Below are 13,581 nucleotides of genomic sequence, written 5' to 3'. Positions count from 1 at the left end.
GCTGGGCTTTGGAGGAATATATTTCACTACAGACCTACAGGAGGAATAATATCTTATCCTCTTTTAGCCCTATTGATGCCTGGCACACAGTTGGTATGACCACTAAATACTTAATGGTTGGTCACTGTGATCAGCTGGGTCCAAATAGATACTCAAATGAAGGGACTCTGTTCTGTTTGCACAAGCTGTAAAGAATCACCCTCAGATTATCAGTAATGAGGGTAGAATGGGATCTTGCACCATCTATAATATCAGTAGGATAGAGAAAGATGAAGGATTTTGAAATCTGGGCCTTGTTCTGGGGAAGGAATAGATTTTAATTTCGTAAGTTGGATTCAGATCTGACATGGTGACCAACGGTTTTTGCTATCGTAATTTTCCCACTTCTTTACTAAAATATACCACAAAATCAATGCCCCACACTCACACTTTCTCATTAAGTCCCAAACACTGATAGACTGGTCCAGAATCTGCAACACCCTTCATGACCTTCTTTGGAAGCTCTTTGAAGAAGTAGGCTGGTAGGTTGCTGCCATTGTAGGTGACAGAGTCACATGTCACGATCCCTGGGTAGTACATCATCATCCTGGCAGCTATGTTGACTTTTTGACCAATTACTAAAACAGAAAGGAGAAAGGCAAAGACCAGGGAGAAAACAGCCATTGAACTAGCAGAACGTAATCGGAAACATACTGTCCCCAAGGGACACTTTCACTCCTTACTGCTTTCGCCTCTCATGAATGACACAGAAGTCCCGCCTTCAACTACCCTTATTCTGCCAATGGTTATTTCAAACTATACAGGGAGTGAACCTGATTAGCTATCGGTACAGTTTCTACCTCTCCTGGGAGGCGATAGGGACGATGTGCTTGGAGATAAAAGGGTCTGGGATATGGAGAGGGTTCTGTACTGGTGGTGGCCATAAGCCTGAGGGCTCGCAGATGAGGTGTAGCTGGTCTTCTGCTACAAGACAGACAAGCACAAGCTTGGGCGGGGGACACTGACCCCCAAATGAGGTACAAAACTGCCAAATGAGGCACAAAATTGCAACTTTTCATTTCATTTTGAAAATGAATCACCTTCATTTGGCAATTTCTTTTTTTTTTTTAAGATTTTATTTATTCATTTGAGAGAGAGAAAGAGAGAGAGCCTGAGCAGGTGGAGGGGCAGAGGAAGAGGGAGAAGCAGGCTCCCCACTGAGCAGGGAGCCCAATGCCAGGACACTGAGGTCATGACCTGAGCTGAAGACAGATGCTTAACTGACTGAGCCACCCAGGCGCCCCATTGGTGATTTCTTAAGAGTGAGTAAATAGGGCTGGAAGGGGTGTGTGTGTAAGACAGACTCAGTGAGTATTTTGAAGGGTAATACACTGTAGTGCATAGCGTCTGAAGGAAGCTGTGCAGGTTCGATTCCCCAGCTCTACCTCTAACTATGTTACCAAATTACTTGGGCAAATTAGTACTTTCACTCCCATGCTTCTGTTTCCTGATCTGTGAATGGGGATGATAAGAGTATCCCTTTCAGGGGACAGTTTATAAAGATTAATGAGTCAGGGCACCTCGGTGGCTCAGTCAGTAAGTGTCTGCCTTTGGCTCAGGTCATGATCCCAGGGCCCTGGGATGGAGCCCTACCTCCCATGTTGGGCTTCCTGCTCAGCGGGGAGCCTCCTTCTCCCTCTCCTGCTCCCCCTGCTTGTGCTCTCTCTCTGTCAAATAAATGAAATCTTTTTTTTAAAAAAATATAAAGATTAATGAGTCAATTCATGCACATCACTTTCAACAGTGCCTGGATGCTAGTAAGCCCTCAATTAATATTACAACTAGCTAGGTTTTAAATATAGTACTTTAACACAAACTTAAACACTTCTGATCAAGATATTCCTTTTTTTTCAACTAACATCTTCTTTTGATCAAGATATTCTTTTTAAAAACTGCTTATTATTCAAATTTGACCATGCAATAAAGCATAGTATCATGAATCTCCATATACCTGTCACCTAGTCCCAAAAGCCACAAACGCGTGGCCAGTCCTGCCCCACTCTCACTCCCATCTACTCTCCACCCTGTATTATTTTGAAGAAAATCTCAGACATCCAACCATTTCAGACATAATGATTTCAGTATTCCAGATGTATTGTTTCTGAATATCTTAAACTGTAATAGGGTTGAGGAGGGAAGTCAAAGAAGCAAAATCTTGAGATAGCATTTCTTTCTCTTTTCTTTTGAGATTAGTATTATTTATCAGGAATGCCAATATTTTTAATTTCCTTGAGGATTTTTTAATGGGAATTAAGAGGTGTATCTCTCTAATGATAACAGGCAATTATTACAAAGGCCCTCCCCCAGCCTCATTCCATGAGCTTAGAGCCTCCGTTGCTCCCCTCGAATAACTACATATGTGATACTCATGCAGAGCCCGAGAAACACGCACTTTGCCAGCATCAAGCTGCCAATGGGCAAAGCTACATGGCTTGGCTCCTCCTGGAAGACTACAGGTTTAGAGGGCAGGGCCCACTTCTCACTCAGTTTTGCCCTTCCTCCCACAAAGCTGGGTGGCAAGGTGCGGCGAGATGAGCTAGCTCAGCACACCTGTGTACTCATGTCTCACAGAGTGTCCAACGATGCCACAGAAGACAATCCCACTGGCCACACCGATGGAGACGGTACTGGTGCCCGGAAGAAAGCGAGAGAGTTGTAAGGCGAAAGGGAAAGATAATGAGCAGGGAGAACGTGGGGAGGGTGGGGGCATGACGATGAACGGGGCAGGGACGGAGGGAAAGGATTTTCAACAAGTAACTGTCTTCTGCAGTGGGGAGCTTAGGGCCACTGTGCAGGGCCTAGAGCTGTGAAGGAGGGACAGTTTGAGAGGCAGAACTAAGTTCTTAGAAGTGATAAATCAGTTCGCTTTTCTGCTATTTTTAAGTATTCATCGGAGGCATTTTTCTAGAAAAGAACCTCTCATCACCCCAAGCAGACTCTCAGTGAAGAGCGGCTGTGGTTCTAAACAATTTAACTTATCTTTGTTATTGCTAGAAAGAATAAAGTCATTATTTTGAATGGAAGTAACTCAGATGTAGTATGTGGCATCAAAAGCCAACTTCGTTAGTACATGAGGATAACTGAATATATAGATGACTAGGGGCCGACATGGTGGAAATATTTAGAGCAAGGGGGTGATACCTGTTTGTAGCTAAGTAGAGCTAAGTGTTGGGTCATTGGGGTGCTCAGGTTAGATGAACCTGGGGGCCTGGGCTCTCAGGCAGCCAGGGCTGGGGATGGTAAACCTTACTTATCTCAACAGTTTTACTGTGAGTAGATCATCTTGAGGCCATATCAATATATACATTTCCAGCCCAAGGACTCATTGTATCTCCTTATTAAAAATCAACGCAGGTCTCCAACATGGTGTTGGTGGTTCAACCTCTACCAAAAAGTAAGCCGGAGGATCGAGAGACAACCCAATTAGGTTTTCTTGCAAACCTGCTACATTTTAACTTTGTAAGGGTGTCCTTTCAGCACTTGGCCTCTATGGTCCCTTTATCACTGCACGGGGGCTGGGTCGGCCCTGAATAATGAATACAAACAGAAGGGCTTCCAGACAGCCCTCTCCTTACTTCCTGTTCCCTGACCCAGTCTTCTCTCCCCAGATACTACAAAAAGCTCAGGGATCACCAGATGGGATCAGGGTCAACACTCACTGGATTTTGTGAACCTGAGAGCAGAAGTCAAATATATCCACAGCACTCTCCAAGGCATGAGTGACCTCATCAGGAGCCTTTTCCCCAGGGAAACCAAAGACACAGAGGAAGGAGCAGCCCTGTGAGGGAGAGAGTCAGCGAACACAGCTGGTGCATGGCGATCTTTAAAGTGGACCAGCCAGAAGGCCCAGCGGAAGGTGGGTAGCAACTTTCCCTGTCTGGATCACATTTCATCGTGATTTCTCTCCTACCTATTTTATGTTTAGTAAACTTCATCTAATTTCTAAGTGCAACGGAAGCAGTAGGGCTCGAGCCTGAGGAGGGCTTGCTTTTCTCTAGAGATAATGGGTTGTGCGGGGCTATGTGTGCACCCACCTGTCTCTTCCCTTTCAGTCAAGATCTTCTGCTACAAGGTGCTAAGTGTAGATCTGAGAGGCAGCACAGAGCAGTGGAAAAGGTACCAGCTCTGCAATCAGAAAATCTGTGTTCTCAGGCCCCTTCACAAGTGTGGAAACTTGGGTGGGGGGATGGGGTAACTGGGTGATGGGTATTAAGGAGGGCATGTGTTGTGATGAGCACTGGGTGTTACATGCAACTAATGAATCATTGAACACTACATCAAAAACTAATGATGTACTATATAGTGGCCAACTGAACATAATAAAATTTTTTAAAAAATTAAAAAAACCTCAAGTGTGGAAACTTGGGTAAGTCAACTACACTCTGTGAACTTCAGTTTCTCAGTCTGCCAATGGATATAACATAGACCTGCCAAGGTTGCTTTTGCTACTTTGTATGTGTATATATATATATATATATATATATATATACACACACAAACTTTGTAAACTACTTTATAGTATATATACACTTCTCATAGTATATTACATATATTCCATACTTTATATAGAATACATACTTTATAGTGTGTATATATATATTTTTGTAACGATGTTATATTTGTAAACTTATATATAACATTATATACATATATAATATAAACTTGATATACAGTAACACTTTGTAAACTATAATGTTCCTTTTAGATATGGTTATTATTCGTAGGGAGAAAGACCTAAACTGAGAGTGGTTTTTCTTGGCATGACTTTAACTGTTCCAAGTAGAGTTTAAACTCTGAAGCTTGGCATTCTTAGTATCAATCGCTTAAAAAATTACCTCAGTCAGATGCTGTTGTCTATAAGGGAAGAGCCTAATAATTAAAGGACAATGGACTACAAATTTCAGTCTGTGTATGTTATAGCCTGATGACATGCAAAAAAGAATGCCTTGATTTCTTCAACCCTCTCCAAAAAGAGTCTAAGGGTCAGATCCTAGTTGGTGCCGGGCTCTGTCTTGATGGGAGAAAGGAAGCCCTGATTCAGGTCTGTGTAAAGACTAGAGGGTAACCCCTTTCTATAGAATGCCCAATAAATGAATGACTGTGGGGCAGTAATTTAGTGCAAAAAGATGCAAAAACCCTTGAGATGGGGAATCCATGCTCACTATCACTTCTGTGGTAATGTGCCAATTACACTGTTCTTCTCTGAACTGATTAAGAGCAGATTAAAAACACCCAGAAGCTAGAGGCGCCAACCCCCACCCCTACCCCCCGCCCCTGCCTCCCTCCCTGCTTTGGCCTCCCTCCCTACCCCCACCCCACGAAGCTGGAAGGGGAAGGAGGTGTAGATATGGCAGGTGGGGATTATTAGAAACAGGCTTCTAGGGGGTGATGGTTACTAGACACCTGACCTAAAATCTCCAGGAGATGTGAGGCTGCAGATGTGCCTACAGGGAGAGCTAGTCAAGCGTAGGGCTGAAAGGCAGAGCCTGGGGAGGCGGCCTAGTGGGGTCTGAATCCAGCCCACTAACCACTAACTGGATGATCACGAGCAAAACTTAATCTCACCTGTCTCAGTGTGTCAGTGTCTCAGCACCTACCTCTTAGAGGAGTCCTGAGGGTGAAATGAGTTAATATGTGTAAAGGGTTGAGAACAATTCCGGGCACATAGTAAGTGCCAAATCCACCATATAAGCTGTTTCTATAATTACAAATAAAGATGGATATTTTTAGGTTAAAGTGTCTCTTCTCTTCCTCTCACCAATGTCCATAGGTGGGAGTGCCAACCTTAAATTCTTGGTAGGTTCCCACCCCTGAGCTCATATTTACCTTGTCAAACATGAAGACTTTATTGATTTGGCCTCGGAAGACCCTCAGGACAGAATTGATGTGCACACAGGCATCCTGGATGGCCGAGCCTATGACTTCTGCCTTGTCTTGGTCCTTAAACATCAGGTTCACAAACACAATCGTCACTGGGCGAAGCTCAGACAAATAACCCCGAAGCTGTTTGTCATCAATCTGTGGAGTCGAGAGCAGCTTTCCTTAGCATGTGTCCTTGGCAGTGGATTTTTTGTCACAACCCCACCTCCGTGACCTTATCCCTGGGAGGAAACTAACCTTCTGAGGTTCTCCAGAAAGCGGAAGTTATCAGAACGTACAAAGTGCAACATGGCAGAGTCAGCCCAAAGCTCAGCAGATGGAATTGGAATGCACTATCAAAATCTCTTCCAGTGTGAACATTCATACTTGCTCATGAACACCACACCCTTGCCCCAGCTGCTGGCTCCCTATGCCAGTGGGAGCCATGACAATAACAGAAAGAAGTACTGTTCCTTTTGACTCTCTTACAATTTAGGGATAAGAACAGCATGTTATGTAATCCAACCTGATATTTTCACAGCCTGGGACCATCCAGAATACTTTCACATTCTATCCCACTTTGCCTTCAAATGAAATAAAATCAGCATTATTATCCCCACTTCAAGGATTAGGCAATTGAGACACAGAGCAATTACACAAGTTTCCCAGAGTCGCACAGAACCCGTATCTCCAGGCTCCTAGGCCAATATTCCATTTAGGACTTGCACCTGCGTCCTCGGGTGGTATATTTCATTCTGCTCCCCTCTTCTCTCCACCCCACCCACAACAGGCCCAGGGAAAGGAAAGAAGCACGTTCCCAAGTCATGCCTGCCTCTCATCATTCTTGAATTTTGTTAAATTAAGTGCAAAGCAAACCAATGGGGGAAAATCATTTCATTTTCTCTCCAAATAGCACAAAAGTATCAGATTCTCCATTGACAATATAAAACATATCTTCTAGACAAAAGAGGGAATTGTCATAGGGAATTCTGTAGTCATGCTGCTTCCTAACTGGCTGGGACTGTCCTGGTTTCAGGTAATTTTATTCTTTTCATAAAAGATGATTTAATAGGGGCGGCTGGGTGGCTCAGTCAGTTAAGTGTCTGCCTTCAGCTAGGGTCATGATCCCAGGGTCTTGGGATCGAGCCCTATGTCGGGCTTCTTGCTCAGCTGGGAGTCTGCTTCTCTCTCTCCCCCTCCCCCGCCTTGTGCTCTCTCTCTCTCTCTCTCTCAAATAAATGAATTAAAATCTTTAAAAAAAAAAGATGATTTAGTAATCTCTAACTAATCAATGTGATGACTTTCTTTGACTTCTCCAATAAATCAGTAAATAAGAAATTAATATTAAATAAATATTAAAGATTAAATCTAGCAAAGAAATGAGTTAAAAATTATTCCATCGGACTGTGTGGCCTGAGCTTTGATTGGAAAAATGCAATCACTGCAACTCTGAGGATCTCTATTCTTTAGGGGCAGTCTTGGTACTGTGTGAAAGGTTTGTCTTTTGCCTCCTTTCTGCGCCCTTAGCTGTATCTCTTTACCCGGTGTTCATCATTCCTACCCACAATTTTCTTGGTGGCTCATGGAGTCTATCTTGCATTCCCTTCCTGTAAACCTTGCTCTTGGCTGGTTGCAGCTGAAGCAGCATAATGTGTCATATCTTGAGGGGTCAAACAATTGCAGGTACTGGAGGTAGGCCTTTGAAATTGGGCTGAAGATGGAGGGGTGTGTTCTGATTTCACTTCAACTCACACTGGGAAGGCAGCTGCCCACTGTTCAGGCTTGCCTAAGATGTCCTCCAGGACACAACTGCATTTTGATGGAATTAAAGATTAAAACATGCATATATTAGGAAGGTGTTCAGCCTGTGCAAAAAAAAATGTAGGATTCAGACAGAACAAGGTTCAAATCCTAGCTACATCTCTTACTTTATAACCTCAGAAAAGTTCCTGGTATCCTTCTGGGTCTTTGTTTTCTCACATATAAAATGGGGATAAAGCTATCTAGCAAGAATTGTGAAGAATAAATACATGAGAGCAGAATGCCTGGCATATGGTGAGTGCTGAGATTCACATGAATTAATACATTTAAGAAAGCCTAGATCTAAGCGAATAAAAAGGGAAAATTTTAGGGGGTGGAGGAGGTAGTTCTGGGCATTCTAATTGTCTTTATTGTTAACTCCCAAAGCTCCAGATCTAAGGTGAGTGACTTAGAGAGACAGTGTAGCAATGTTAATTCACTTGGGATCTTTTGACTATGTGGGGTATACACATGTTCTTGTTTGCTTGGGGAAAAAACTTCCCATTTGCCCAGTTGTATAAAACACACAGTCCTGGTTTATGCCTGTTGTCAGAGCGTAATTATGAATAAGTGTTGTCAGAGCGTAATTATGAATAATGCCTCCTTTAACTCTTAAAAACATCCTGATTTGAAGAACACATTTTGTAGTCACCTACACATGGAGAACATCAGCCCCATCTCTTTTTAGTTCAATGAAACATTTTACTAGCTACTGGTTTTCTCGATCTTTCCTGATGTCCAAGATCCCTGATAATAAAAGCCAATAAATCCAACTGTGCAAATACCTGCTTCAATATGCTTTCCATCACATACTTTTGTAGGGACAACTCCAGCTCAGGGTCAGACTCCAGCATGCACGCAAGCCTCAGGAGGTCTAAGAGAGCAGAAGGAGGGGCAGGATCAGAAAAGGAAGCATGGTTCTGCACAGCTAGAGATAGGAGTCTCCCAGTCCCCGTTCCCTTGGGTGGTGGTCTTCGCAGTCCAGTCAGGGGACTCTGGGACACCTCGTGGCAAAGAGAACCAAAGGAAGTCCAATGAGAAGTTCTATGAAGTTGCAGGTTTCAGAATTCGGTGGCATGGAGATCAAAACCCTGTTATACTTGTCATCACACTTCAGAACTTGGGGAGACTTTTACTTCCAGACTTGAGCTAAAGCAATTGCCACAGGGGATGTGAATGGACAGATGCGAGGATGACAACAGAAAAGGAAGACAGAATGAAGGGGACGACAGAGGTGAAAGAGCAGCTTGGGTAAGATTCAGGAGACTTCTGATCTCCGGGCTTCTCATCCCCAGTTTGATACCAACTCATTGTGTGACCCTGGACAAGTCACCTCACTGCCCTGGTGGTCCCCCATTTCCTCATCTGGAAAAAAAAAACTCAGTGGGGTTTCATAGTCTCTATGGATCCTTTCACCACGATGGTTGACAGTTCCATACTCTAGAATAGACTAATAGGAGGTGGAAGGAATGAACTCAAAAAAAATAAAAAAACAAGGCAGAAAAAGTGGCGATAGGTTTTCAGCATGGAAGAGAATAATAACAGCGCAGAAAAAGATGAGAAGAAAAATAAAAATAGAGTCTGAAAAGGATATAAATTAAGAAGCGAATTCAATTTAAACCATTTATTGAGTATATTCAAAGGCTAGTATATTCAAAATACCATGCACTACATGGGAATAAAAAAGTCATCAGGAAGCTTAGGCTTTTTCCTGGAGGCACTCACTCGTTGGACTTCCACATGCACTATGCGTGGAAAAGTTAAATAGAAAAAGAAAAGCTCAAATGGGCTAATAGATTATAAAGAGGAAGAAGTGATCAATATGAGGTGGTTTAATCAGAAGGGGGTTCACAGGAGAACTAGAGAATTTTACCGGATCTTGAATGACTTCTGGCATATTTCTAGAAGGATTGAGGAGGGCATGCCTGGCAGAGGGACCATGTCGGTGAAAGTCAAGAACGGGCACAGTGTGTTAAAGGACTGGTGAAGATGCTAGCCTGGCTGGAATCCCGTATGAGTACTGGAGAGGAAGAAGAAATGACATGGGGGCGCCTGGGTGGCTCAGTCAGGTAAGCGTCCTACCTCTTGGTTTTCAGCTTAGGTCGTGATCTCCTGGGTTGTGAGATCAAGCCCCGCGCAGGGCTCTGTGCTCAGCAGGGAGTCCACCTGAAGATTCTCTCCCGCTGCCCCTCCCCCCACCACTCTCTCAAATAAATAAATAAATCTTTAAAAAACAGGAAGAAGAAATGATATGGAACAGACCGGAGAGAGGCAAGGGAGCAGGAATTATAGAGGTCTAGGCTACTGTCGTGGCGATGTTATGGAGACGTATGTGTGCCTCTAGTGAAATAAAGAATCTGGCTGGTCCTTGTTCCTGGTACCTGGGAAGTAACTTCTGAATCTTTGGAATTTCTCAAATAATGGGATTGTCTTTGTTCTTCATGGTAGGCCCTTTGGACCACAGCTGAATTTATGCTAATGAGGTCTCAGGATGGGGCCAGTTGTGCTGAAAAACACCAACCCTGTGATTAGAGGGTTGGGGCTTTGAGCCATGTGATAATGAGCCTGACTTCCGACCTCTGAGGAGGGAAAGGGGGCTGAAGATTGAATTTAATCACATGGCCAATGATTCAATCAATCATGCCTACTTAATAAAACCCCAATAAGAGGCGCCTGGGTGGCTCAATCGGTTGGGTGGCTCCCTTCAGCTCAGGTTATGATCCCAGAGTCCTGGGAACAAGCCCCACATCCGGCTCCCTGCTCAGCAGGAAGCCTGCATCTCCCTTTCCTACTCCCCTTGCTTGTGTTCCCTCTCTCGCTGTGTCTCTGTCAAATAAATAAATAAAAAATCTTAAAATAACATAAAACCCCAATAAAAGCCGAACACCCCAAAGCCAGGATGAACTGTTTTTGTTGGTAATCATATAGCAATGTGCAGGAAGGGTGATGTGCCCTGAGGACACAGAAGCTTCATGTTTGAGACTCTCCACACTTTACCCTAAGTGTCTTTTGATTTGTATCCTTTACAATAAAACTAAAATCATGAACACAGCATCTCCCGAAGATCTGTGTCATTCTAGTAAATTATTGGGAGCACTGGGGCAACCCCTAGATTTATAGACAGTTGGTCAGAAGTACAGGTGGCCTAGTAATCCCAGAGCTTGCTGCTGGTATCTGAAGTTGCAGTGGCGTCGTTGGGGGGGGTGGGGTGTCTTGGAGAGAATTTAACCTATGAAATCTGTGCTAACTCCAGGTACTTAGCATCAGGATTGCATTGTGATACTGTAGTGCCCAAAGTAAGGCCCGAAGAGGCCCTATATTGAAGGCACCAGTAAGGTCTACCTGTAGAGCCCAAGGGGTGTCACTGGACCTTCTACGTCTCTGGAGCTATTGGGTTCTTGGCCTTTCCTGGTCAATTCTACAACAGTTTCCCTCCTGCTCCACCTCCTGCCCCATTACATACTACAGCTTAGTAACAGTATAATCTACTCTTTGTAATGTTCGAAATATGTAAGACCTGTACGTAGATGACGAGGAAGGAGAATGAGTCAAAAATGCTTCTGAAGTTTCTAGTGTGGAGGAAGAAACAATTGCAGGAGAAAGGCAAGTAGCTGAGTTTAGACATTGTTGAAATCAATTTCTAGGCCCACGCCTGCGGTGCCACGTCAGCAAACCGAAACTTCCGGAACTGTCATGTCCCTGGAAATGCCCCACTTGACCAGAAATGCAGTATATCTAGCCAGCCAATCCCCAAATGCCAAGCCAATTCTCCGTCTTCTCAGCCCAAACAAGGTTGACTGTGCGGCCCCAGGCAGTTGGATATTTTCTATTTGCTGCTTCCTTGTTTGTTGTACATCTTATAAAAAGCTGCTTGTCTTCTGCCTCATTTTGCAGGTCTCTTAAAGGAGACTGTCCACTTCTTGAAGCATTCGAGTTTGTTTGCATCACTTAAATTGTCTTTAACAGTTTTTTAACAACACGTTAATGTTGGAGTACCTGTTTGACATCCAGTAGAGATGACCCACGGGCAGTTTTTTTTTATGAGTCTAGAAATCATGACAAAAAGTCTGGGCTGAATTCTGGCAAGCAGGGCTGGATCTTATGTGAAGCAAGCAACTTGCAAGACCATGAATAGTGCCTCCTTAAATTTCGTGCCCTAGGCTCCTTCTTTCCTCATTCTAGTCCCAGTCTGCTGGGAGTCCTAGGAATGTCAAGCATGGATGAATAGACTGGATCTCCAAGAGGGCAGTAGGAAAGACTAGAGGGGTCAAGGACAGGTCCCTAGAATTACCAACACTTAAGGAACGAGAAGGAGACTAAGCAAAGGCAGTGGAAACTGGTGGCTTAAGGTGTAAAAGCAAAACTAAGAAAGAATATTCATGAACCCAAGGAAAGAGGAGAAGCTTGTGTCCATAAAAAGAGAATAATCTAAGGCCAACCAGCTAGGATGAGGCCTGAAGAGAGGTCACCTGCTTTGGCAAGTTGATGGTCATTGGTGGCCTTGACCTCAACAGTCTCAGTAGACAGGAGAAATGGCTAGAACCTAGATGTCAGGGGCTCAAGACTGAAGAGTAAGTGAACACTTGCCCCCCGATGCACATGCACTTTTCACCCAAGTTTATTGGGTGAATAAATAAATGAGAAGATAGAGGAAGGAGGCACAGACATACAGATTACTCTTCTGAGAACTTTGGTGGTGAAAATTAGGAGGGGAAAGTAGGGTTCATAGAAGTTTTATTTTTCCTTTCATCATGGGGCAGACTTGCACATGTTTAGAAGGGAAGAGGGAAGAGTCATTGCCAGAACAGAGATGGAGGGCCTGGGGAGGGTTGTACTTGGAATCACTGTCATGAGGAATGGGAAGGAGGTCCCCTTTGTGTGCTGCTGAGGACCGGGAGCTGTACTGAGGAGGCCTGCCACTTATAATAGAGCCCTTGGTGTTGGTAAGACCCTACTGACCACTGGTAGAGGCAAAGGCTCTTGTCCATGGAGTGTACTTACTTTTGTGGTCACCAGAAGGGTAATAATTCATGAAAGTCATACACTTTGTGAAAAATTCATCAAAGTTAAAAGTAGAAGGTGGTTTTAAGAAATTAACCTAAATAAAGAAAAAAAAAGAGAAGTTTTGGTTATTCTGAGGGTTGACCAGTCCTTTGAATAGAATTTCTCAGCAGAAAGGGCAGGGAGTATGCTTTTGCATGTCCAGGACATGGTAAACAGAGACTGGCATACTTACACAACAAAGATCTTTCATTTGGATGTGATCACATTAAAAATCTCTGATTAGTCCTTAAGATCTCAGACTTTAGTGTGTACACACAAGGCCACACCAGGGGGCTCACCTGCATACTTTTCCACTCAGAAGTTTCTTCTTTCTTTCCTTCATAACATTTTAATGTAAATAAAACCTGCTTAAACTATATATTATTTCTTTCTTATATTATAAGGATAAAAGGACAAAGGGGGCTGATGCCCAAAAATGTTGGAGGAGCATCACCAGCAATAAGATTCATACCAAGATTAGGAACCCCATGGTATGACACACAGAATGATACAACCTCAGTTCTGTGGTGTTCTTGCCTCCCACCCCATATAAATAACCTTAGTCCAATACTGAGAAAGTATCAGGCAAATCCAAATGGAGGGATATTCATCAAAATGGTCAATACTCTTATCAAGGTCAAATAAGACAAGGGAAAACTCAAGAATTGCTATTGATTGCAGGAGACTAAGTAAAAATAACAACAAAATGCAATGTGAGATCATGGATAGAATCCTGAAACATTCCACTGAAGATATTGAGTAGGAAACTGATGAAGTCCAAAGAAGGCCTTTAATTAGTGAATGGTATTGTACCGATGTTAATTTTCTGGTTTTGACTAC

General features: G+C 43.5%; 1 protein-coding gene across 6 annotated transcripts in view; it reads right to left on the bottom strand.

Annotated features, from left to right (window-relative positions):
* ADCY10 (adenylate cyclase 10) overlaps positions 1-13,581 on the bottom strand; it is a 91,410-nt gene that overhangs the window by 64,594 nt on the left and 13,235 nt on the right. For 4 of the 6 annotated variants that reach the window (XM_027611580.2, XM_027611579.2, XM_027611582.2 and 1 more), the window contains exons 7-12: positions 12,700-12,796; positions 8,484-8,572; positions 5,866-6,057; positions 3,699-3,817; positions 2,590-2,666; positions 428-617 (exon numbers count right to left, since the gene is read on the bottom strand). In XM_027611580.2, coding sequence (XP_027467381.1) covers positions 428-617; positions 2,590-2,666; positions 3,699-3,817; positions 5,866-6,057; positions 8,484-8,572; positions 12,700-12,796 — 764 coding nt within the window. Of the gene's footprint in view, positions 1-427; positions 618-2,589; positions 2,667-3,698; positions 3,818-5,865; positions 6,058-6,156; positions 6,271-8,483; positions 8,573-12,699; positions 12,797-13,581 lie in introns of those variants that run through there. The other 2 variants (XM_027611583.2, XM_027611584.2) reach the window with 2 other exon arrangements.

The sequence above is a fragment of the Zalophus californianus genome, chromosome 10 (genome assembly GCF_009762305.2).
Source record: "Zalophus californianus isolate mZalCal1 chromosome 10, mZalCal1.pri.v2, whole genome shotgun sequence".
Taxonomy (NCBI): Eukaryota; Metazoa; Chordata; class Mammalia; order Carnivora; family Otariidae; genus Zalophus; species Zalophus californianus.
This window is presented reverse-complemented; position numbering and strand designations above follow the sequence as displayed.